Source organism: Spea bombifrons, chromosome 3 (genome assembly GCF_027358695.1).
Source record: "Spea bombifrons isolate aSpeBom1 chromosome 3, aSpeBom1.2.pri, whole genome shotgun sequence".
NCBI classification, from domain to species: Eukaryota; Metazoa; Chordata; class Amphibia; order Anura; family Pelobatidae; genus Spea; species Spea bombifrons.
In genome coordinates, this window is record NC_071089.1 from 33,440,313 (window position 1) to 33,467,948 (window position 27,636).

The 27,636-nt window shown below is 35.8% G+C and overlaps 1 protein-coding gene across 1 annotated transcript in view; it reads right to left on the reverse strand.

The window, feature by feature from the left end:
* ADGRG6 (adhesion G protein-coupled receptor G6) overlaps positions 1–27,636 on the reverse strand; it is a 75,944-nt gene that overhangs the window by 18,068 nt on the left and 30,240 nt on the right. The window contains exons 3-16 of the mRNA XM_053461059.1: positions 21,794–22,135; positions 20,355–20,969; positions 16,999–17,067; positions 15,684–15,767; positions 14,543–14,644; positions 13,345–13,419; positions 7,336–7,421; positions 6,599–6,651; positions 4,473–4,529; positions 4,015–4,071; positions 3,425–3,478; positions 2,524–2,666; positions 1,982–2,096; positions 1,461–1,522 (exon numbers count right to left, since the gene is read on the reverse strand). Coding sequence (XP_053317034.1) covers positions 1,461–1,522; positions 1,982–2,096; positions 2,524–2,666; positions 3,425–3,478; positions 4,015–4,071; positions 4,473–4,529; positions 6,599–6,651; positions 7,336–7,421; positions 13,345–13,419; positions 14,543–14,644; positions 15,684–15,767; positions 16,999–17,067; positions 20,355–20,969; positions 21,794–22,135 — 1,914 coding nt within the window. The remainder of the gene's footprint in view (positions 1–1,460; positions 1,523–1,981; positions 2,097–2,523; positions 2,667–3,424; positions 3,479–4,014; positions 4,072–4,472; positions 4,530–6,598; positions 6,652–7,335; positions 7,422–13,344; positions 13,420–14,542; positions 14,645–15,683; positions 15,768–16,998; positions 17,068–20,354; positions 20,970–21,793; positions 22,136–27,636) is intronic.

Below are 27,636 nucleotides of genomic sequence, written 5' to 3' on the forward strand. Positions count from 1 at the left end.
TCCACACAATAGGTTAGTATTCGTACTGAAGGAAATTGGTCTAGATGCAAATTATTGTTCTTGGGTAGAACATTGGCTTAGAGATAGAGAACAGAGAGTTGTTATAAATAGTAAATTTTAAAGCTGGTAAAAAGTGGTAAGTGGTGTCCCTCAGGGTTCTGTTCTGGGACCAATATTATTCAACATATTTATAAATGACCTGGCAATAGGCATTGAAAGTCATGTTTCTGTGTTTGCAGATGACACTAAACTAGGTAAAGTAATAAAGTGCGAGCAGGATATTACAGTGCTGCAGAGGGATCTAGATAGACTGGGGGACTGGGCACTCAAATGGCAGATGAAATTCAATGTAGATAAATGTAAAGTTATGCACTTCGGGGTAGCGAATGCACAAGCAACCTACACCCTAAACGGTAGTGAATTAGGGGTAACGACAAATGAGAAGGATTTGGGAATTGTTATAGACAACAAACTAGGCAACAATGTGCAATGTCAGTCTGCGGTTGCTAAGGCCAGTAAGGTATTGTCGTGTATAAAAAGGGGCATCAAGTCGCGGGATAAAGATATAATTTTGCCTCTGTATAAATCAATGGTAAGGCCGCACCTTGAATATGCTGTGCAATTTTGGGCACCTATTCTAAAGAAGGATATCATAGCACTAGAAAGGGTGCAGAGGCGGGCCACAAAATTAATAAAAGGAATGGAGCACTAAAGTTATGAAGAAAGGTTAACTAATTTAAATCTGTTTAGTTTAGAAAAACGGCGCCTCAGAGAGGATATGATAACGTTATATAAATATATTCGGGGCCAATACAAACCATTGTGTGGAAATCTGTTCATAAACAGGACTATGCATAGGACACGTGGTCATGCGTTTAGACTGGAAGAAAGGAGATTTAGACTAAAGCAGAGGAAAGGGGTTTTTTTTACAGTAAGGACAATAAGGATGTGGAATTCTCTGCCTGCAGAGGTAGTTTTATCAGAGTCTGTACAGACGTTTAAACTGCAACTGGATGGATACCTAGAAAAACATAATATTCGGGGATATAATCTTTAATTGTGGGGAAACAGCTTATTGATCCAAGGAGAAATCTGACTGCCATTTTGGGGTCAAGAAGGATTTTTTTCCCCTGGTTAGTGCAAAATTGGAAAGAGCGAAACCGGGGGGGGGGGTTGCCTTCTTTTGGATCAACGGCAACAAATTAACAGATATAGGAAAGGCTCAACTTGATGGACGCATGTCTTTTTTCAGCCTATGTAACTATGTAACTATGTACTTGTTTTGTTACATTTCTCTTATTGTATTCAGTAATAGCTTACTTGCATACATTGTCTGAAGATTCCCTTAATGCATTTCGACTTTATGCATTAAACATAAATACAATTTGCTGTATGAACTTTGCTGCTAACTGTATCATTGATTATAATAGAGTTTCCACATTATCCAAGTCCATGCTTACCAGTGCAGTTTATCAAATTGGGAGATCCCCAGTGAGAAGTGAAGTTTTGCGAATCTAAAAAGCTAAAGAAAGGAAATTAAGAACTACAATAACTACAATATAAACATATGTTATGATAATCCTTGACAAGACTTGATTGAATTTAGCAAACATCTAATTCTCTGTACTCTATTACTCCATTCATTGTCAGTGCATTTTTTTGAAGGAAAAAAAAAAACAAATTTTCTGCCAATGGTCACATTCAACCTCTTAACATTATGAATCAACACACAGAGTACCGTAATAACAATTATCTGGAATACATAGTTAATCTGCCATGGGACTGAATGCCTATGCCCTTTATGAGCAACTTTCTTTTACAGAAGCAATTATTATTTCATTTTTGTTGTGGGGATTTGTAAAATTGTTTGGATTTGCCACATTAGAAATCAGAAAATTCTAGCAGGAATACAGTCTAAGATGTCCATGTAAGAAATCTCTGATAAAATGTACTTACAAAAAAAGTTTATTGTATTTCTTACCACATCCTTGAGGCTAGTTGTCCTTTGTTGTTTGGGCACTGTATGGTTTGAAGCACTGTTGGCTTAGTTGCTGGCCAGTTATAGGAATCTGGGTTTTGCTCTGCTTCGCATAATTCTGAAACACATGTTACATTTGAATATAAACATAAAGTACTCTATGTTGCATGTTAACTGTGAATTTCCATTATTAAAGAAATAATTACATGCATATTACACTGGGTCTGTTCTGGAACGTTTTGAAATCACTTTCCTAATCAAAATATCATTCGAAAGACATCCTGTCGAACAATGTACGGTACACATGCATTTGCTCAGTACTGGCTTCGTAGTAAGTGCTAAAGACCACTCATCTAACAAAAAATTGTAAGAAAACACAACATAGAGAAGGAATAACTGTAAAGTGGCCTAAACATAAAGCACTTTTCCTTAACATACTTCATTTTCTGTAACGTGACATTAGGAAATGCTAACTTTTTTTTTTTCAAATCATCTCTTGGATACTTTCCAGACTACAAATCCAAAGCATTTAGAAGCAAACTTACCAACTGGGGAAACAACAACAGATTCTAGTCTCAGGTCCTTATCTATGGAATTATTATGCTGAAGCAGTTTTTGATAAATTGTGTCTTTTGGTAAGACGACATTATTGGTGTTGTTATACACCAAAAGTGCCCATACATCGAAGCTGTAATACAAGAAAACTCAATGTTACGCAGACATTTCATGGTAATGATACGACAATAAGAAAATGCACGAAGTGCTATGTGTGCAACTTGACTTCTGACATGTACATAAAGACATTTCAGCACCAGAATATTTAGATAGGCCCCATTATAAAAGCAAAGTTAAAAATACACAATTCATTAGCCAATAACATTGTGTGTATTTTGTTAAAGAGGGGTAAGTCGCCTTTTTTATTCTTTTGTCCTATCTTTGAAACCCAAAGTGTATATTGTACATCTATGACTATAATTCGGCATCAAACACGTACAGTTAAAATGTACATATATTGGTTTAAATACTTTGGTAGTCATATTCTGGACAAGCCTCACTTAAGTTACACTGGTTAAGCACACATATAGGTGTCATTTATGATCTTTAGAAGGAATAATGTGTATGCAGGAGTTGTGAATATTAGACAGACATGACAAGTAACCTAGAATCAGAATTGAGAATCTACTATCCCTTTAAATAAATAAAATGCGTTACAGAATTTGGAAGTAGTTTGAACAGTTATGCGATGGTTGTTATTGTTGGCGCTTCTGGTGTTCACATCTATTTTATTCTATTCACCCCCCCAAAACAAGAAGTGGAGTAGCTGCACTTTCCTATTGTAATTGTACTAGGCTGTTGTTCGCATTGTTTTTTTGTGTATGGTATGGTCCAAAAAAACACTGATGAACACATTTTTTGTGTTATTGACACACGTATACAGTTCATTACCTTTGATTACTGGCAGTCACAGCCCTGGCATATCTTCCTTGGTTCTGCTGAATACTGAGCAAGGAGCACAGAACAATTACAAACAGTATTAAGTACTAGCAATAGGGATAACATTTTGTCCAAAATATTCCTGCCGTGTTCCAATAAAGTTAGCAGCTTATTATGATTTTCATCCAGTGGTGCTGTTTTTATTTGAAATCTGGCAGTCTGTGATCTATATGAATAGCTGGCAAAACCAACCTTGGCAATTGATAAGTATGATTAAGTAACAAATGTTTTTGGCCCTTGTTCACATTTGGCTCAATGGGTTTTAAATACAGTAAAAGTACAGTTGCTCTTTTTTGTACCCTGAGTTTATTTAAGCATGGGTTGTTGATGGATGATGATAGATGAAATGTGCTGTGGATAATTTGATAAAGGACTTTATTCTATTCCAGCACAGAACATATACCCACCATTGTCTTTCTCAGTATGGAACAAAATGCACCAAGTAACATAAAAGGTTCATGTATTACTGATGTTGCATTAACTATATAATATTAGACTTCCTCTATAGAACATAATGAAAATAATTTACTATACTTCATTACCTTTTATCACTGAGCTGGTTTACATCTCGGACATGCCTTTTCATACTCTGCGTCATGCTGGAATGAAAAGAACAATTTTAGTTACAGACAGAAATCCCAAAGATTCTTGATCCTAAATGCTACTGGTTATTTTAACGTTAACTTTGTCCACTATCCTCATTAAAATTGTTTTACATGGGCTCCACAAAATCACTCCTCTAGCTAAGCGCCCCTATAGTTGTTACAACTGAATTTATTCTACTTAAGTACCTCCTAAATTCAGCTGCTCATCAAGGTATCAGGTATCAAGATACCCTTGTGTTAATTTTAGTGAGAACCATAGGTCTACATGCGGCAAATGTAGCCCCATGTGTACAGGCCACGTCAGTAGAAGTACAGGAGTAAACAAATCATACAGACTATAAAAAATATCAAATATGTCAAATATGTACATGTAAATAAAATATATGATTCAGTACCTTTTCTGGCTGAGATCTTTTGCATCTCGTGCATTTCTCTCATTAGTCTGCTGTATGCTGAAATTAAAATAACACGTAGTTCTTCTAGATTACAATAGTTCATAGCTCACATTTTACCCAGCGCATTATTAAACCATTGTATTATTTTATAAGGTGAGGTATGAGAAGAGAGTTGGAGGTAGTAAGTGTTCTCCCTGCTTAATTAAACACAATTCATGTACGTTTATTCTTTTACCATGTATATTTGTCCTTATCCTCCTTCATTCCTTTTTTCCCATTAAGGTAATTTGGGGTGTTTTATGGGGCAATTAGGGGGGATCTGAACCAAAAGGGCCAGGATGGCTTCCTATTTACAAGGAACAATGACACCTATTTGGACTGCCCTACCACATGCAGTGGAACAATTAGAAAACTAGACTTCTGTCTCATTTTCTTCCTTTCCTGTGTGTATTATGACTTCAATGGACCCTAAACTTAAATGACTGCGAGTTGACCTGCCGGAGGGGACCGAACTGTGACAGAATTCTCATTTTCTTACATCGGTATATTGAGTTGCATGTGGCAAAATGCACTGGAGGGCATGTAAAATAAATGATATTGAAATAGCATATCTGTTTTGAAATAATATTATAATGCAAAGCGCAATAAAGAGCATGAAACGTCCATACCGCTATTTGCAGCCCCTACACTACCAAATATTGTGATTTCTCAGGCAGTATTTTGTGTTATGTTTTTTTTATGTCAATTTCAAATATATTTGTTGGCACAGTCCAATCACAAAAATAAAAAACCTAAATCAGTACAAAAGAGGTATAAGTTTTTCTCATCTGTGCAAGGATTTCAGTGAGCATGGTGTTCTATACACGACCTGTCTTGCGGTTCTTAAAAATGTGTTCATAAACCTTCCCTGTTTAGTTAAAAATACTCCGGTAAATAGAGATATTATGACAGCAGACATTTAGTACAGAGTTAACTAAGAATTCAATGAATATTAATGAAAATTAACAAGACAAATATACCTGTAAAAATTGGTGAATATGCGGCCTGGACTCTTCCCTTCTCACATACGATCAGGGTGGAGGAAGAGCCCAATGTTTTTTTTTTAAGACATATTGGTGTAGATTTTATATGGACTTTATTGTATTTTACATGCATGCTGATTACGGACGCTATTCTTTAGTTATTATATTTACAAAATAAAAAATGTTACCCCTCCTTCAATGCCTTTACCGACAGCAGGGAACATTGATGTGTACACGTCTCGTACATGCTCAGTGGAACTTATATTCTAAACAACTAAAGCTGAGCTCCTATTGAAATCAAATGGGACTCTATCCCCTATTGTATCTGAATATCGATGTTGTGCTAGCTGCTGCTATTCCCACTGGAAGTATTACTGAGCATGTGCAAGAAGTTTACTTACTAATGCTTTCTTGTTTCAGCCGATAATAATAATATGTATAATAATGTATAATAATGTATAATGCATGCACCAATTTGTATGACGAAAACTCCATTATGCCTACAGCTCTGAATTTTTTAGTTCATTTTTTATATATAGTTTAGATGGTTCACCATGCAGCCAGCGGCTGGATATGCCAAGCTGCATGATATATGGACTACAGCTGGACTATATAGATTTAAAGTGCCAGGGCCGCTCCACCAGTCTGGCCCTGGATTATACCCACCCATAGTGAAATGCATGATTGTGGTTGGTTAGATTAGTTTTTATTTTATTCTATTGCTCCTTATTTTATTGTATCATATTTTCAACCAGATATGACAACCAGACAAGCTTGATACAAAGTTAAGATGGCACTGCTTGCCTATATTTTAACACTGTACACCTTCTCGTTATAACATAACCGCTTTGTAAGGAAGAGATTTATCATGTGGGTGACCTCCCCTTGTAGCTTGCTTATATTTTGAAAGATTAAATGAAAATAAAGATTCAAAATACAATTTTGGGGACAAGACTGTTCTGTTAAGCTAAAAGATGACGCACATTAGGCCTCAAAATAAAATGGTCAAATTTGGTTTGATATAAAGCTATGTGTTAGAATTTAGGGCCGATAAACCTACAAATTTACCATAGGTTTAATATGAAACATGCAATTACAACTTACCTTATATTTACTACGTAAACTGTGTAGCTCCAGTTCTGGAATGTCAAATTCAACTACAAATGTGGTAGAAGAAAGAGTCAACAATATAACTTCAAACATTATTTTCTTGGAAGAAACAATAATACAGCAAGAAAAAAATATTATTGCCTTAAATAATAATTCTATAAAAGCTTAAACTTATCAAAGCCCAATTTAAATTAAGTACACTAGCTACATAGATACAGCCCATGGTATATAAACAGACATTATTATGATTTTATTTATGTTTCTACGTTCTTGTTACACACCATTTCACTATTTCCTAGAATTCTACAGTAATCCTGTAATTGAAGGCATATGTGAATCAAGGCATTTTTAAATACTGCCTGAGTGAATATACTGAAGTTATTGATGCATCCATTGGATTTTATTATTTTTTTATGAATGAAATATAATACCAAAATCTCTATGCAGTCAAGCTAGTCCGTATAGGTATGTCCGTATACAACATGCATTTAGTTCAAAGCATCATTTTAGTTTCTCACTAGTAAAAGTAAATTCTTTCAGAACACTCTATCTAAAGGTTTTGATAAATGATACTGAAGGATATTGATGTTTTCAATTAAGGATGTGTACAAATACAATAATAATTGCAATGCAGTAAGTGAACCAAGTTATAAAGTTAAAAAATAATATATATATATATATATATATATATATATTCTCAAACAAACACTGACAAAAAAATATCTACTTACCCAAGTATACACTAAACTTTGCACACTTGATTGGTCTTTAGGATTGATGTTAACAACTGTAATAGAAATCCTATAAAATGTCCCAGCTGCACAGAAAAACAAAATAATATTAAAATATACTCTCTGAAAAATGATGGTTAATTACTAGTAGTTTGTTTTATCTAGGATTAGTTCCTATGGAAAGTCACCAAAATCCTAATATGGTTATTCTACCACCAAAGTGAAATGTAAAAATGATCCCCAATAACAGGTTTCAGTTTTGATAAAAATAGAAAAATAAATGCTCCTGAAAGTTAGGTTATGAAACTCGAGACATAAATTGGTTATTTGTATGGTGATGAATGAATATGTTTATTTTGTATGGATATAAAACAAGCAAGTTTCGCGCTGCAACATCTCAGTGCACAGGAGCTATGTACGTGTTTAACAAGTGCTTTCTTAGTTTTTTTTTTTTTAACAATAGAATACCTATTTTGGCTCCGTATAACTTCCTTTAGCTATATATTAATATTATGTCATGTTTGTCTGCATCATAAACCAGTAAAACTGGTTCAACTTGATACCTGCCACTAGGTGGTGTTACTAAAATCATATTACAAATTAGTGGAAAATTAGAAAACTACTTTTTTACATTCCGGGGAGACTGCATTAAATGCGTAGGGATTAAAGAGTTAAAGGGGATAGTCCATCATACTGAACAGTAAAGTTCCAATTGTGGTTGCAATTATGTTGAACTGAGGTTGGAAATAGTCATCATAAAATATTCACATTGGTTGTGATTACATTCAACGTTCATACACATCTCAGAGCATGTGCATCAGATGAAATGTTCCACAATGTCTTCCAACTTGAATGTCCTCTAAAGTGTCTGTTTACTAAGCCTGAGACAGCAACTTCACTCTGTCAGGTTTTCCCCTATGGGAAGATTCTACAAAAACCTGTTTTACTATCATTTCAAATTTATCCTCAGTTCACCTTGGCAACCAACAGATTAAAGGTAACAAACTAGAAGGGGGGGGGCAAGCCTACCTTGCATCTCAGTAATGGCTTGGTCACAAATTAACTCAAGCTTGCATTCCAAGAATGTGCAGCTGCAGTTAGTACATTATATGGTAACAACTAAAAGGTTAATGTTGTAAATCCTCTCTTTGTGTATATTGAATTAACACAAGGACACAATTAACCCCTTAAGGACAATGGGCGGTCCCTAACCCCCATTGAAATCAATGCATTTTGAGCCCGTATAAAGTACGGACTTTGTCATTAAGGGGTTAACACAATGCATTACCATATAAGGAACTAGTTAAGAAGGACCTTTCATGTGAAATGTTAGAGCACAAATAAGAGCACATATAAATGTAGGGCATAAGGTATAATGGAAAAATTAATATAAATGTACGTTATATCTGGGTTTTTGCAGTCTCCCAAGAGTGTCATTCAGAAAGTTAGAAAAGTCTAATAATAATAATAACAATGAATATGGGGAATTTATCACAGTTAATAAATAGCAGAGACGGCGTAGTTAATTTTAACATGAAAACCAGAAGTGGAAACAACAAGTTTAGCCTTCTAAAGAGGGAAAACCCAAATGATGACTTAGATAAATGCCCCTTCTAGATACTTCATGGAACTACAACAACTAAATTGTTACATAGTGTGGCTCAGTTACTACAGAAACAATAGAGTTGCATTTACCTAGAAGAAGCAAAACAAAATGTGCTAAATGCGATAACTAATATGTCTCTAAATACCATTGCACTAAAGCACTACAGATAAGCTGAGGATACTCCAACTGGTAATGTACTATAACCTCCATCATATCAGCAGATATGGAAGTTGTAGATCAACACTACCAGCTGAAAAGTAGCAGGTTACTAAACCTTGGACTATATGATACATAGTATCTAAAACTACATATACATTTTCACATACTGCTGTTAACTTCCAGTCCGCACAAACAGGCCACATCACTGGTAGTACCACAATCACAATTCTGGAATGTCAGTGGCCAAGCAAGCGGAATTAGTGGTTCAGTGCTAACGTACTGTGGATCAGCACTGTTAAACAAATCTTCTTTAACATCTAACACATATGGTTGCTGTATGCCAGAGACAAATGTGTCATTTGGGGGTTCTTTTGTTGATGTCTTAGTGCTAAAGAGGTGACTTTCTGAAGTGTTTGGGATTCCAAATAATGAACTCGTAGGTTGCGTTGCTTTATGAGTTGCTGAAACGTCCATCTCAGAAGAAATCTTTTGTGTGTGTTCATATCCAGCTGGTACCTCAAAAGAGGTTGTGATTATCCAGTAAAGCCATTCTGTATTTACGTAGGTGCTAGTACTTATAAAAGATAGTTCAAAGGTACTAGCATCTCCTTTTGGATGTGTAGAATTGGATCCCTCTTCTAGGATTGTCTCCCCATCATCAGGGGTCACCTTGTTACTACCAATATTATAGAAAACCATTATACTTGGATTAATGTCACCATGGCTTTGCTTATCTACTACAGATATGTGACTTTTGGCAGCTGCCCAGAGAGATTCAGAGGTAACTGACAGTAAATTACTTAAGGTCTGACTCAGTGGAGGAGTTTCGACATACTTGCCAAGCTCAATGTCTACAGACATGGCTGTATAATCCAACTGGTTCAAAAATACCTGGGATGGTTTTAAATCTACCCCAAGGTGGACAGATTCTTTTGTTAAAAGACCCATGTCTGGTTCTAAGTAAAACATTTCTGTGTTTTGAAAGCTGCTTTGAGCTTGAATATTGTTGTGATTAAATAGGGCTTGCTGATTTTGTGAACGGTTCAGACCTTGATTAAATGATTTCTCTAATGAACATGGGGAATGCTCGTTTGTGTTTCCTTTATCAGTGGTTGCTTGTTTTTGAAGCACAGAGTACACATTAGACAACTTTATACTTTCAGCAAAAGACTTTCCTTCTTTATTATACCATGCACTAGAAACATCCAATCTTTCTTCAGTTTGGAAGCTTTCACTAATAGTAGGGGGATACATCGTATTTGAGGGTAAAATGTCACCCTGTAAAAGTAAATCACTATACAACACTTTTGGATGGTCAGAAATACTATATTCACCTCCTGGATTAGGAGGGTCAGTTTTTGTTGGAAAAATATTCACATCTTTACTTAGGCTTGGTGGAACATCTTTTATGTTTGCCACATTTTCAACTCCATAAATTCTGGAATTAAAAAAAAAAAAATCCCCTTCCAAAAAATCATTGTCACCTGAAAAATGCACATTAGCCCGATCGTACTCTTCTACGTGTGGTCCGGTATTGGGATCAGGGCTAAGTATGACTTCCACAGAGGAACCGTCAAATGGAAGCTTTGCAGTTGGTTTAAAATTAGGACCCTCAAAGGAGAATAATAGATTCTCTAGGGCTATAGATGTGCTTTGATGAACTAGCACCCTTTGACTTGATGTCCTGATATTATAATAATGACCCTGATCTGATGATTGGTCTTGTTCTTGGGAAGATACAAAATCATAACTTACTGTCAATACATTTGAAGCATCTATAACTGGAAGTGAAAGGGGAATATCAAATGGTATTAACATTTCATTTTGAAAAACAAATTGGTCGGTTTCATTTAAGCTACTTCTGACAACTTGTGTTTGGTCCACACGACTTTGTGAAGGATCTAGTGATGACTGTGTGTACATTGCAGTGGAGTGCTCCATTTTTGCTTGAAGTGCAGCTAAACTTGCTGATAACTGTGCTGGCAAAAATATATCAAATCCAGTTTTCAAAGAGGTGCAACTAGAAAACTTGTCACAGGTGGGCGAGATTTCCAGAAAAACGTCATTGTCTTTTTTGCTTTCAGAATGTATAAATTTATTTCGTAACATAGGAGATGCTAAGTTACCGGAGTGGTTAGTAGTTTGCAAACTATAGGGGGTGGTTGTCAGAAAATGATCGAGTCTGTCAATTTTGACATCTTTATCTATAGTTGCCATTAATGAATTTGAGTCATCAGCCATTAGTGTGGCCCCAACACTTCCCACGTATGTTTTGTTTGATATAAGGAATAAACCATGTGCTCCAAGTTCATCTTTTTCTGATAACAAAAAACTCTGAGGTGATACAACTGATAACCGAGGTGGAACAGAGGCATTTACATGTAAAAGTTCATGAAACGTATGCGAAACTTTAACGTTCTCATCACCAAGCCCTGCAATTATGTCTTCATTACGATGATGAAGTGTGGAAGTCCTATTGTGGGAGTGTAAGCTCCAAAATAACGCCCAAGTCCTATTCATATTGCTACGCTGTGTGCTATTCAAACTGGAAAGTAAATTTCGACTTGTTTCAGTTCCAGAACCTTCTGCCTCTTGTTGCAAAAGTTCATCTTCTCTGTTGCTGATTGGAAACAACAGTCTTGAACCATTAATAGGAATGGATGAGATAAGATTATAAGATGAAAGGACTGTGTGAGTAGACTGGGTCTCAACAGTGTTATGGTTTGCAACTTCTATTGTTGTTCTATGATACATTGACATCGTTAGTAAAGACTCGGTGGGTGCAAACAAAACATTGCCTATATTTTTAAGGTCTTCCTGGTCGTTTGCTGCGATCTCTTTCTCTGAAAATTGAGGTCTTTGTTTCACTGGCCAAACAATTGGAGTGGAGATGATTCCTATGTTTTTAACGCCTTTAATTTTTGAGTCCTGCAATTGCAGCTGGAAGTTAGTCCAGGAACGTGTCACTGCGTCTCTCTTCATTCTGATGGGAAATGTACCAGGAACTTTCAGTTCCTGCAAATCTGCATGTTATGCCAAACAGTAAGTGGATCGGAGAAAAAAGTTGTTACTTATGCAAAGAGGAACACATTAATAACAAACCAATAATAAATCAGTTCAAATTGCTTATTAAGCGTTACTGTATTCATTTTTCTAAATAGTAATGGTGTATAAACCATATTTCCATGTGTATAGGCAGCTATTATTATCTATCGATTAATCACAAGTTTAATTTTGGTGAACCACTTTAAACATTTCAGGACCCCAGGAAGTACTATTACGTCCTGGATAATTCCTGGAATTTGGCATTCTTTCCCTGTGGTGTTAGTGCTGACACAGCAGGAGAGATCAATTTGGGCACTAATCCCCCTCAACATTAGTGCAAAACCTATTCATGTGGGATATTATGCTTTTTCTGTAGCAAAACCCACTCTGTGGAAGAAAGCCTAAGAAAAATTCCAAAGGGTGTGCAACACCCACTTTGCCCTGAAAGAATATATAATCCGCGTGGGTTGTTACACAATCAAAAAAGTCCTTTGAGTTCAACATAGCTCTGGTCATGCAGGGGTTAGGTATATTACAGTGTTACTTGATGAGAGGGTGGCAAAAATAAAAATATATTTTTTTATGTTATTACCCCCACTTTTATGTTTTACATTTTCTCTTTAATAGAACAACAGATTAGAATCAAATTAAGTCAATACATTTTACAACTTGTTTATTTAACAAAACATGATACGGTGGATTTTACTTTTTTAACTAGTAAGAACAATCATTATTTGATTTTATACGTATATATAAATAAGTAAAAACAGTATTGAAGCAGTATTGATTCTACTAACTGATGCGGAAGCCTCAAAACTGGTCTTAAATGTTAATTCCTCATGCATTTATAGGCTTAAAACCAACAGTCGATCAAACAGGGTATCCATGCTGCCAAGCGTTGCTGCCAAGTTTATCTGCAGACTCCAGTAGGGTCCCAGCCAAGTTTACTTTGTGGGAATGAAAATCAGATTTTGATCTATCAATAATAATTTGAGAGAGAACTCGGCATCCTTGGGGGTTTAGTGAACAGATCCGTTCCAGCTCTTGCACCAAAGACACAAATTCACTCCATTCCACAGAAGTGACAGACAAAACTTGGTAGCTGTATTAAGTGTAAACATTGTAGCTAGTGCTTTGTGATAATTTCTATTTCAATATATGTATTTCTGAAAATATAGATTATAAAATGCATTTCTTACCACGTTTGGGGATATCGGTGCTGTTAGTATCATTCATGTTAGTGGTTATCATGGTAGGTGGCGAAGCTACAGTAGCTGGTAAAAAAGACAATAAATATGTAAACTTGAATAGTACCATTTCACGTCTTTCAAGAGTTAAATTAAGTATTTAAAATATTAAAAGGAAGAACTTAAGTTAAGTATTTTAAAATATTAAAAAGTGAGCATGCATTTCTTGCTTGGAGATAAAGATTGATTTATTTTGCCCCCTATACAGTAATTGTATGTTACATTGGAAAATAGGTCAATTATTCCCTAAATGCGTTCACCTATGATCAATTATATATTCTCTATCCAGAGATAAGATATTCGTTAAGTTTTTATAAGAAAGAAAAGATTAAACATATGTAATTATATGTGGCATTATCATGGTACACAATTTACAAAACTCAGGACTTTACTTTTATAAGGCATGTAAGGCAAGTACCTAGAACTATTTTTTTGTAGGGGTGCTCCATACCGTAATAGGAGATCAATTGACTGAAGCCATGCCTGCCCATGCAATGTTCATTTCTGACCTTCTTAAAACTATTTTGAACATACTCAACCCGTTTCAGGGCAAGGCTTCTCGCAAATACATCCCACTCTTTAAGTATCAACCTTGTGGGATGATGAGTGGGTCACATGGAGCAGCTGGAATAAAAACCCAGCCCTGTCATATTAGTTGTCTACGGGTTATAATTTTAAAAGAAATTAAGGATATTTTTAAAAAAAATATTTAGCTTTAAATCTTATGTTGCAATATAAGGGCAACAGCATTTCATGTCCTGTTTCCTATAAACACGTACATATAAGACAGTCCCTTGAAGCAGAAACCCTCCGCTCCATCACTTAATCATAGCTAGGCTATAAGTGAAGCAGAAAAAACTTGTTTTTTTCAGGAAGTCTTGTGAAACTATCATGCTGCAAAGAGGAAATAATACTCTATGCCCAAGCAATATTTAAGGGTTAAATATAAGAGATTAAGACCTGCTTGTCTTAACCGTGTAAAAATGAACAAATCTTTACGGAAAAAAAAAATACTTTCAGTAGTATTAAGTTAATGTAATGGCATATACATACAAAATAGTCCCCATCCATAGCACTGTAATATATATTCTTGACAATTGGTTCCTTGGCAGAGTTAATAACATGGTGAATTACACGATTGGATGCTTACCAGATATAGGAATATAGGTGGTAATATTATCAGTCGTATTAAAAGGGCCCAAGATAGACGGTAAAGAAGAGGTTACATGTGCTGGTAAAAGAGACAATGAAACTGTAAGAATGATTGTAAAGGTGAAGTTAAACCTTTGTATGCTATGCAATACAAAGTTGTTGATGCATTAAAAGGACACTGTCAAGAAATTCAAATCATGTATTTTAGCATTGATATTGGGATTCACTGAAAAGGCTATATAGCAAAATAAATTTTAGTGTTAGATCAAAGTAAGCAAAGTAAAAGTTTGCTGTGATTGGTTTGGCCCTTTCATGATCTAAAAAGAGACCAACAGAAGAATCATGGCAGTGGTACCAGTGGCTACTGCTGCTTTAAACAGTGTTGTACTTACTAGATAAATATTTCTGTATTAGGATTCTACAAAGATCTCCATGAGACATATTATTTAAACCTTGGGCTTCTTAACAACTACACTGGAACCCCTCCATCCGGCCGCATAAATAATCAACAGGCCGGAACAATCACATTAAATTCTGAGCAACCTTGGCTCAAGTTTAAAAAAAAAATAAAAAAGTTAAAAATAAAAGTAATAACACTTAGGTAAAAAGAAAAGTACCTCAATGCATTTGATTTCTTAATTGTCAGTATTGCTGAGACATTTTTGTTAGTACTGAATTTAACAAACACTGAAATTGCTATTTATCAAAAAGTAATTGAATTATTTAGCTGTGTTTCAGTCTATGGGTATATAAAGCCTTATATTTGCGGATTTACTGTTCTGGTACCGGGATACGTATGTGCTAATATTGTTGACAGTGTCGCTTGCATAGCAAACAATATTTTGAAATTTGTAGTTTCCACATGCATTTCATAACTGGTAACGGCAAAAAGGACACAGATGTTGCACACTGTATTGCACAAGGAAACGGTTATAACAGTAAATGACATGATCTGTGAAAAAAAAGGTTTTAAGGATATGGTGTATTAATCATGCCATTTATGGAATAAACTATTGCATCTATTCAGACAATAAAGTGACTCCATCTGTACATAGCAAAGCTTTCTTTTTCTGGTATACAGAAAAAGAAATATCCGAAGCAAGTGTTAATTTTAAATATGGAAGAAATTGTTTTCTTACCATATGAGACACTGGTAGTATGAATGTCAGGCGTGTTAGTGATGACAATGGTTGATGAAGGAATTATAGTAGATGTTACTGTAGCTGATAATGGAAATGAAAGAAGAACTTGTAATGTAACATAGGGGAATTAAATACCATCAAGTACAAGATTATATAGACATTTTGCAAAATGCTTTAACATTCTGGGGAAAACAATGATCTAAACTGCAAACCCATTTTTTATTGATAAAATGTGAAACATTAGTGATGTACATTTACATTCTAACCTCTAATTTTGTTAAGATACCTTAGTCATACTATACCCCAAAGAACCTCACCTTATTCTCAATTCCTGTGCATTTCACCTTCACTTGTGTTCCCTTTAAATGGACACTAGTACCATAGCTAAGCCTAAATGATTTACTGGGTTTGCCGCCATTGTGAAAATTGTCAGACTTAAAGTCAGAATTCCCTTTTTGTGTTTTTAATTTAAACCACACCACTAGTACTCTTCATTACTCTTAAGAAAATAAAAGGCAGATATGCTATAATTCCTATCATCTTATTCTTCTATTGTTCAAAAGGATGTCATATGGTTAATAAGGCAGACATCTCAGATAGACACCAGCCAAGTCCTTTTGGAAAGAGATTTTGCAAATCAAGAGTACTTGGGACAACCGCTCTTTTTTTTTTACCAATTGTTAATCTACTTCCACCAAATAACAAAATAGGTTAGAAACATTTCAAGAAAAAGAGAAGAACGTTATCTCCTAAGCACATGACATAGATAAACTAGGTACCAATATATTTGTTGATACAGTAAAAAAAAAATTCACACATCCACAATGTTTAATGTCCTTGTTGTTAATCATAGCTTGAAAATGTAGCCATACCTAAAAAAAAAAATAACACTTAAAACATTATAGTCAGCTATAACTGTCACAGTGAAATAGCTTATAATTTGTTACAGCTCACCAAGCAGAGAACGTTTCTAGAAAAAGAAACACCTCTACAGGTAGGTGATGCTGTTAAAATACCCTATTATTTCATATAACAAAGGGAAGCCCAGAAGAAAGATTAGGAAGTATTGTAAAAAAAAAAAAGGTCAAAGTCACATTACTGTACAATAGCTTAGAGACAAAGTGGGGCATAGCTTACAATACCAAAGATATGTGTGAGAGAGAGAGAATATTCTAGTATATAATGTAATGTAATCTCTAACATCTCATGTTATGTCTGTCTTTGCTTGAATAGGTTTTGTTAAACATAGCATTGTACGTGACACAAACAACTTTATAATACATGAAGAGACAGCCCTATGGATCATTTCTACCTTGACAAACGCCTGCCAGCTTCTCACAGGTAGTTGGTTCTGTAGAGGGTGTGACCGGCAGAGAGGTACCTTTGCAAAAAAAGAAAAAAAAACACGGTGTTTGAAGTGATATAAATTATGTATACACATACAACCCCTGACATATTGTAAAACCATCTGTTATTTATTAATTATATGTTATTGATTGATCTAAACTGCTAGTAACAATAACAAAAAAACATGGCTGTAGGTAGGAGCAAAATTTTGGTTCTCACACAGAAACTTGTCATTAGGCTTCATTCCCACGCAGCCCTTGTAAGCCCACCGAAGACAACAGGAATTCCACAATCAACTCAAAAGCTGCTATAGATCTAGTTGAATCCCCACTGCCATAACTCACAGGCTCCAAGTTGAAGGCAACTTGTAAGTTGCAGACTGGTAAAGCATACTTCCCCAGTGTACCTCTTTATGAGGGACAGTCCCTCTTTGAGACCCTAATTCCTCTGCTCAGAATGTTTGGTGGGTGTGTGTTACAGTGTTCTACAGGCTTCAAAGTAAAAAAAATGTGTATACGAACAGTAGAAGTGTGTAATTAGATTGTGTTACTACAGTACATGTAATGGTCAAAAACGGTAGGTAGAAGTCAAAGGGTTAACCAGTAACAATTCAAGGACAAAAGGCAGGCAGCAAGCAAAGAGTTAACCGGTAACATTCTGAGGTCCAAAGGCAGGCAGCAGCCAAAGAGTTATCCGAGTACACAGTCTAGGGATTAAAAGGGCAGGAACTAAGAGGTCCAAACGGGTACCACAGAGGTAGGTCCCCATTGACAAACACTTGCTAGGCATTGAATACAAGAGCACTGAAATTAGGGTTTCCAGGGGTTTTATAGGGCTGTCAGGTGTGATGTCACACATGATGTCCCACTTCCTGTACCTATGCACTGTAGGAGGTGGCGCTGGCTTCACAGACTGAAAACCCCACTCCCGCAGGGAGGAACAGACTCCATCGCATAGAGGTAAACTAAAACAAAAGCGTTCCTCTGTGCCCATTTTGAAATGTAACTGAACTCTCAAGGTTTCATCCTGCTCCCCTGGATCATTTTCTTCTTTTTCTACCTACTCAACTTTTTCCTTCTCCCTGCCCTGATCCCTCCCAGCACAGCTGTCTGGGACTCGAGCTCTACACCAGGCCACCCCATGGAAAAGGGAAAGCTCCAGGTAGTCTACCCTGGGAAGTTCCCATGTATAATGCTAAAGCAATTACTTTTTTTTAGCATATGCTTTAAAGAGAAGACTGTCTGCCTATTGCTAGTTGTAAATAATTCAACAAACTCACTTTCCATTAAGAAAACCACAAAAACACATTATGATCAATTCTATAAGATAAAATGTATGCGTAATGATGATGACTGTGTACTTTATAGCTACATGATAAGGGTATACTGTAAGAAATAATAAGAATCAATAAAGGCTATAAGGTTAAGTCATTTGGTGTATGATATATTTAGAGTTGTACACACAAATACACTTGTAAGAGCCCTTGAACCAGGCTTGCTAAAAATATCAAAACATGACAAATCAGACATGATTGACATATACGAATGTGATATAACCTGTTTCGTTTCTTAACAACCATTCATGTGAATGACTGAAGCAACAAAAGCTTAACTGATATCACGGATGATTATTAGTTCCAGTAATCCCTCCAAGATCCATCTATTTATATTCATGTATGAATATAAGTGAGGGTGTGCCAAGAACTCTAGATAGGAGAGATTCAGTATAATCATACCTGGGAACTTCCCAGGGTATGCTTTCCAAAGCTCTTCCTCCTCTTGGGGAATGGCTTTGTGTGGGATACCATAGGAGTATGGCCACATTTTAGTGGGAGAGAACCCAGAAAGGTATCAGGAGGAACATGGTCAGCAAGTGGGCATGAGAACACACAGCTCCGACCCACTGACCTTCCCAGTCATAGTTATTTCCCTCTTTGGGGTTCCAATCCCTCTTTCCTCTTCTGATGTCTCTATCTCAAAGTGTTCTACGGCTCCAAAAACCACAATAATGTGTATGTAAACAGGAGAAAAAGTGGTTTATAAATTAAGTTGCCTAAATAAAATGCATTACATTTGTACATAACTCACTCAATTACAGAAATCTACGACATACATCTAAGGACAGTGCATAAAACAAAAGGGTCCCTCTATGGCCTTTTCTAATGTTGGAAGGAATGCAGTAGAGTAAGCTGCGTGTTATGGAAGAAATTGCTTATACATATCTCTGGCTGTGAAGAATGAATTCATTTTACAAGTGGGTGTAAGCAGTCTAAGAAGCGCGTAACATATAATCACATGCATTTTATTGTTCAATTTGTTTATGTATGCATAATAAATCAATGTCATAGCTAGCACTTTCAAAGTGTATAAAAACCAAACCCTAATATATTGCAAATATATATTTACATTTGCCATGGTTTTTGGCAGCAGACTTACCGTAGTTCTCAATAAATCAGTCTAAAAAATAAATAAAAGGCACTGGCATAAAAATAAAGTATCAGCACCTAATAACTTTATAAATCTCAGAAATATAGAAAGCAATGCTTTTGATTTTAATTAAAAAAAATGTATTTTGATGGTAATTTTTTTTTACAAAAATAGATTGGGCAGAAACATGAAATAATCTACACAAATAATCTAGGCAAAACACCTCTAGAAAAAGTGAAATTAAATGTCTGCTCATTTCTATGTATAAATAACCTATGAAAAATTACTAATTAGTAGCCTGGAAAACAAGTAAATAGATAACTGCACAGAGTATCAGACAATTAAACATTCTCTCTTTAGGAAAACTACATTAAGCATTCATGTATATATTCCCATACTGAAGGGAAGAAGCATGTATGTATGTATGTATAGATGTAAATAATAACTACTTCTTAACTCTAAAGTTCGAAGTTCCACTAAACTTTAAACCTCTTGTGTTTTCACGATATACTATGAAAGCACATTCTACAGCAACCCATGGAAAACTCAATTTAAACAAACATTAGAATGTTCTACATTCTTAGTCATCCACGTTTGTTAAAACTGTCTATCCTGGCTGATTGTTTCACATATTTAGTATCGCAGTGAGGAGACTGATAAACTGCCCCTTTTGCCTCATGGTTAATCTACCTTGTCTTTTTTGTTTTGGGGGTTTTTTTTGTTCTATTAATGCTAGAAATTCAGAACATAATTCATATTAACTGCTGTCTTTTCTCTTCTCTAACACCAACATATGCTGCCAATAAAACACATATGCTCTACCTTGTAGAAAACCAATATTTTGCACAATACCCTAGGGAACAGAAGAAGAAAAGCAGATGTGAATCCAACTTACCACAACTGAGGCTGCTTTCAGCTTTTCTTGCGGATGAAGGGATGCGCCAATAATCATTTTCCCAGTTTATTATGTTCCCTTTCACATCGCAGCTGAGGTTTGAGAGTGCCACGGAGTCCATTGCGTTGTCCCAAAGACGAAAATTATATATATCTCCTTGAAGTGGCCCAATATTGTCATACGATCCTAATATAAATTTTCCTTCACCTGGAATAGTTAGGCCCTTTAATTGCGGGCAAGGGATACTCTGATATCTGTTTTTGACACTCACGCCAAGTTCATCAGAGAGGCTATTCCAGACAATACACAGCTGTTGAAATCTCTCTTTCAAAAACTCCCCGTTTGGAAGTAGAGGTAAAATTGAATCAAGCATGCACTGCACGCCTGAAATCAAAATAAAATGTCCACTTGTTGACTTCCCAAAACTAAAATAGTCTGTTGAGGACATCCAGTAGGAGAATGCTTTCCAGTCGTCTGTGCTGTTACTGGTTTTTGTCGCCTCAAAGCATACAGTTAATTGGCTTAGATTGGGCACAGTCACTTTGTTTGAAACAGAAACACTGGAATTTTGGTTTTGCGGTAGAATGACTTTTTGATTTCTTAGCGATACTGCCACTGTTTAAAAAAAGAAAAAATATATAAATACGTTATTTGTATAACCAAATAAGTACAGGTTTCAACAGAAATTACACTGTGAGCCAGGCCCCTGAAGGCTTGTTTTGACTTTTTTGATTGCGAATGTGGGCTAGCCTTTTTTATATCTCAAAAGGAGTTGCATGTCACTCCTGGGGACACTATGGTCCAGTAAGTATCTTATGATGGTACATGGATTCAGCCCCAGAAGAAAAACTAATCCCCAGACCCATCTCAGCCCTTGTGCTTTTGTCACAACTCTTTCCCCCTGTACCATTTTCTACCTACCCCTCCTATGCCCACATTTCCTTCCACACTCACTTTTTTCAGCAACACTGAAACTGTTTAATGTTCACAGTCATAAAAATATGTGTTACTCATTTTCTTTGGAGTAGAGCCTGAACTTTTAACTTGGGATGATGACGGTACCACCGTGTTTATATTTCACTTTGAGTGCTATCTTGTAGAAGACCTTTGTTACACGATGGAGCAGTTTCAGATGAATCACAAAATGGGAGAATACAGAAATGTAATCCAATTAATGGATTTGGTGATATTCAAGGACAGGACAACATGCTTATGGTCCATATGTTTAAGATCATCCATTTGAGAAAAAGACAACATCAAGCACTCTAGCCCTCACATCTCGCCTAGTAATGGCATCACCTTACTAGTAGAACCTATAAATTCCTTTACTTAGAATAAAAAAATAAAAGCCTCCTTTTTTGTTTTTAATATAAGACAAACCACAGACAAAATTCCTTTCAATGCATCTACAGTATATTTAAAATTGAATTGGTACTTACCATGACTATACGTTGCATTGAATCCTTTTCTTTGGATACTAAAGTCACTTACAAAAGTTATGATCATTTCATTCCCAGTTGAGTTGAACGAGAGGCCGTTTGCTGTGACTCCACAAAATTTTGACGTGGTTTCCCCATTGTTTATTGACAGTGAGTCATACATGCAGTTCTGAGCCTCTTCAATATCGAAATCCACAAAAGTCACTTGGATGATAAATCCAGGGGCAGCACGTAAAGTCCATCTGCAGTCCTGACTATTTGAGTACAATTGAGGGTAGCAAGGAGAGGTGAAGTATCCAGAGGGTGCTGTCAGCATTAACTTGCAGTTTGAACAACATAAAACTGTTGGAAATGAAAAAATAGTAATGTTATGCCACCTGTTGACACGTTTCCCCATGGTAAAGTATGATGACTAATAATTACAGAATACATTAGTGTGTGAAGGAAAACCATTTTCTATGATATTATTATCTACGGTAGACATACATTGTTCCAGGCAGTACAAATACTGTATATGTTCAATGAAGATTTTTTTGTATTTCTTTCATTGCTACTAAACGTTTTGTAAGCTTCTAATGTTTCATTGAACATAAGAACCCTCTGAGGTGCTCATGTGCCATGTGACACAGTAGAATGGGAATGGATGCTGCACAGAAGGTTTAACTGGAATAATATATCAGATGCAAAACCTGGTCATATTTAGACATGAGTGATCCCCCGTCTTCCACCATGGGTATTTCCGCACCACCATCTTCTCTGTTGACTGCTGGGATATGACATCAGTTCCCAGCCATCTGAGAACTGATTGGGTGTATAAAGCATGGATACTGCATACTTTGCAGGCTGTGCCGGCTAAGGAAACACTTCCATAGACTTAATGGACCAGCTGCAAGGTCAATATCTAATCTCCCCAAAGTATTTGCCTGGCAGTCTGATCATCTTGTAGGGTGAATGGCCCTCTTTTATGCGAAAGAGGGGCTACCTCTCTAAGGTTACATAGCTAAATATATAGGGTGGAGTCTGACAAGAAGTGCAAGGGGTAATTTGTAGGATGATGATAGAGCTACCAGAAGCTCTGATGCCCACAGTCAGCAAGGTCCCCAAAGAGCCCCGGTGCATTGTTTTTTTTTAATTGGTTAAGACTTTTTTGTTTGGCATATGAAACTTGGAAAAAATATGACTGATTACAATGTAATGTAATGTGATCATTCATTACAAAACCTATAAGAACATTTAGTAAGATTTATTATTCTGTATTAGTGAGCTAGTTAATACAAAGAAGTGATCAAACTGCTAAAATCTCTATCTTAACAGTTATCAGTCTTTTGCATAATGTTCCAATTAAGCGACATGTGATTCCTGTTCAACTGTGATCAAATGCCCTTTAAAATATAATATTATTAACATATTTGGGTACATATGGTCCGTGAGAGAAAAAATACAGAGAGGTTTTCTTTGGAACAATGTTTTTTTTTTTTCCTCTAGTGTTGACTTGGCAATGTTTTCCCCAAAATTAAATTATAATAATAACCATAGAATAAAAAAGTTCTAAAAAAATGCTATGGAAAGTATTAACATACGGACAGAATTAGACAAACTGGTTTTAATAAGAATATTACATAAAATGAAGAATCTACTGTATATTTAAGGTCTTATGTTTGCTAACTCATCATGGTTTAGCGAACATCAAGCTAAATTACATTACATTTATTTATATAGCGCAAGCAGATTCTGTAGTGCTTTAAATCAGTCAGTAGGTTCAATTTAAAATCACAAACAATAACAGGGTACAAAAGGAGAAGATGGCCCTGCTCTTTGGAGCCTTCAATCGTGTCTAAATGGTAGTGGAGAACAAGCCATATGAAATGACACTGAGGCAACCTTCCTACCTACCTTCCTTCCTACCTTAGTATCCTCATATTGATAATCTAGTTTTTTCTTCTTGTGGTTTACAGTACTTAGGTATCAGATGGTTATATATGACCACAGACTTTCCTATAATTTACTTATTGAGTCATAAAGTTTTCAGATCTGTTTTCTGAAGGACAGAATGGAACTGTATATTATATTGCATTATATCATATATATTTAAATGGTATGATCTGTAATACCTGTATATTGTTCTTTCAAATTGTATTTGTGTCTGAATGCATTCATGCTTATATTATTATATGCAAACTGTATTTTGTATAACGTTAGCTGTGACATTCTTATATTGTGGTAGATGGAAATACTAAATCCCTTCCTCCCGTCCCCTCTACCATGTTCTCCCCTTGTTTTGAAATGTAAAAATACTTAATAAAATATATTTGAGAAGAAATATAATTCCTTGTACTGTTGAATGATCAGCAACCTCTTGCCACCCCACAAGATATGTGTCCTTATATGGTATGCTGATCCTCCAGACACATGAAAGTATATGGAGGCACAGACTTAGTTTGCATTACCACAAAGAGTTTAAGTGGAGAAAGTCAATCAAAATATCACCCAACTGACAACAATGGCAGCTGTCAAGTCTGCAGATAAAGGAAGTTTTATGAGCAGAATGAAGTATAACAAAGTCAACAATAACCATCCATGGGGCTTCCCCTTTAAAGCAATATAGCCTAGGGTTTTGTTACAAGATTCTTGCAATACCTTAGCTGGAGACAAAAACAAAAACAAAACCCAACCTTCTAGACAGCTGTAATTCATTCTTATCATCTCTCTCTCTTGTAAGTTTTTATGGGGTCCTAGAAACTGCAGTTTGATTAGACAGCATGGATTGTGGAATAGAAAGTGTGCTACTAGAAAGGAAATATTCACACGTTTAACACAATAGAAAAGGAACAGTTGGAAATCTGTGATAGCAAGTATGCTAGCTCTCTGGGGAGTTGGTCTCAGTCTCTGTGTCCCATTTAATACTTTGGTATTTAGATTAAATCAAGGGTTTACAGCATCTCCACAATCAGGCCAATTGCATAGTATGCGGTTATTGAATGGCTTATCATTGGGAACTAATCACCCACACATGAGATGTCCTCCAGTTACAGTACAAACACGATCTATACATTTAAATCTATATATTTACTAGCCATAAATCTATATACTCACACACAGTAAATACCGGTACATGCAAACTGATTAGAAGTTGCACAATTGACGTTATCACGTAACAGGGAAGCATACGTGATTATTAAATTATTCAACACCTCTCCTGTACGTGTATCCAATCAAAATGCTTTGGCCCAATGGTCTCAAACTTTCACTTAACAGCCCCAACCATCAGAATTAAGTCTGAACTTCCAGCTGTCCCGTTTGCTTCATTTATTGGGTCCAATGAAAGTTTAGAATGCATCGAGCGCACCAATGTCTCAGCATGAAATACCGTAATGTTGGTAAGTATGGGAGACGTATGCATATGTGCTTTCTGTATCCTTTTGTTCACTTCTGTACTCTTTCATTTCTATCACTCCACATGTCTCTAAACACAACTTCTCATTTCTCAATTAAAAAATAAAGGGAGTCATGAGAATCTCAGCGTGTTTACAGGCAGCTTACAGCTGTCTGTATAAATATTCTAATTGGCACATCTTCTGTGACCTTATCAACAAGCAGGTCCTGGAATAGGGTGACCACATGTCCCGGACCCTATTCCAAGTTTGAATGCATATATATATATATATATATATATATATATATATATATATATATATATATATATATATATTTGTGTGTGTGTGTGTGTAGTCTCATGCGCTTCATTGTGTGTCCCTGAATGGCAGAAATAAAATGTGGTCACCCTATCCTGGAACCCATTTAAAATCATAAAATACAAAGAGCCCTACCACATATTGCAGCATATACAATTACGTTCCTAAATTGTTTTGTTTATGGTCCTCTTTCTTATGAGGCCCAGAAATTAAGAAGAGTCAGCAAGCTTTTACTAATTATAATAGCAAATCAATGTCCAGGGTGGAAACTAAGGTATTGACACACTTTTAGATATCACCCACAGAAAACACACACTCTGACAGCCTAATTTTAAAAACAGAATGAATGTTTTTGAGGTACATCCACATCATCTGCTTAGACTCATAGCATAACCCTACCCCACACCTGACTAGACCCAATATAAAGACACTTAACACCATTTTGTGGGGGTGGAGCATTGGCCACAGCTTCATTACAACATCAATTTTGCACATCAATTCCCCAAGCAAGGGATACACCTGGAAATCCACACACCAATTACAACCTGTCAGCTGTTGAGCAGTAAGCCCAATACGCAGCTCTTTATGACACTTTGACCAAGAATCCTAGCCCTGCAGAACACACCTGCAGAGCACACCTCCCCAAGCTTGTTATGGGCGATTGTTCCTATAACCTTAGATTCCACGTTGGCCAGGGGACCCAGACCATAACCTTCCAGCTGCAACACTGTTTAATCCACCCACAAATGGTGAACCCGCTTACTGCAGCCTCTCCCATGGACCATCAATCATGCTCCCCATTCCCTATTGGTCCAAGGGGACCATATATATATATATATATATATATATATATACATATATATATATAGTGATGGTTATTTAAGCATTAATGAATATATACATAAGCAGTTGCTCCTAAATTTGAATTTTTAATACATAAAGTTTGAATTATAAAAATAAGCTAATTGGTGTTAAATAAAAGATGTCCTTTCCTCTTCGTTAATAAGAGGTGCCATAATTTTAAATGCCTGCTTTAATCAAAACACATACGATATGAATGAGTAGTTTCTTGTAACCCTCTTCAAATCAGGCTCTTAAAGTTCTTCACTCAAATTTTCAGATAAGAAGCTGACTTGATGAAGAGCTGAAACACTCATAAACACGTGGAGACAGTTACACACAGGCAAATATTTATTCTGGCAATCAAGAACGTGTCTGCCATGTATTTAGAACACATAGTACCCTGTGTCTAATGCCGATATTAGAAATTTAACTATTAAACTATTAAATGTCACTATTAAACTCTAATTAAAGCGGTGATATTAAAATATGTGTTTGTGTTTTTAATGTCAGACAACATGCTTACATGATGAGTGATTAATTAACGTGTGAATGAATTATCTGCAGAGCAGATGAATTGTCCCTGGAGTCTTTAATCAGTTCCCATACGTCAGTGATAAGATAGGCAAAAGAAGAACAAATACCATGTGTGTTCTGGTCCCTTACACCTCAGTAATGAGAAATATAATGTTATATATATATATATAGGCCCGATGGCAGCTGCATCTCTGGCACGCATGCCACTAGAGACAGTAACAATGTCCAGTTATCTTTATTTCTGGAATCAGAGAATGAGAAACATGTATAGCAACTAATCCACAGGGACAAAAACTCTCAGAAAACACAGCTACAAACAAACTGACAATTATACAAAAATCTATATTATACAATAATATCTATAGGTGTTTAATTATTTTATAGCACTGCATGCCACATAGTTGCCGTAAATTATATTGATGTGTTTCGCTTTAAAGTAAAAGTCTTTGGCAATGATATATTACAAATCAAACATTGTGCTTTCTGGGAAACACGTGTCCTCAGAAGTTACAATGATACTGCCCTGAAGGAGATTACATCATCAAAGCTGGCACATTATGTCATGGCAAACATATTCCATTATATTGCATTAGAAAACAATGTAATCCCCAAAATCCCACTGAACACCTTCACAGTGTGTCCAATGGCCAGTCCTTTCCTAAAAACAGTCTAGAAAATGTGATAATTCAAACTGGATGAATTGTAGATAATACATAGAAGTGGACATACATGTCTAACTTTGTATTATATATGAAATAGTTTAATTTATTTATT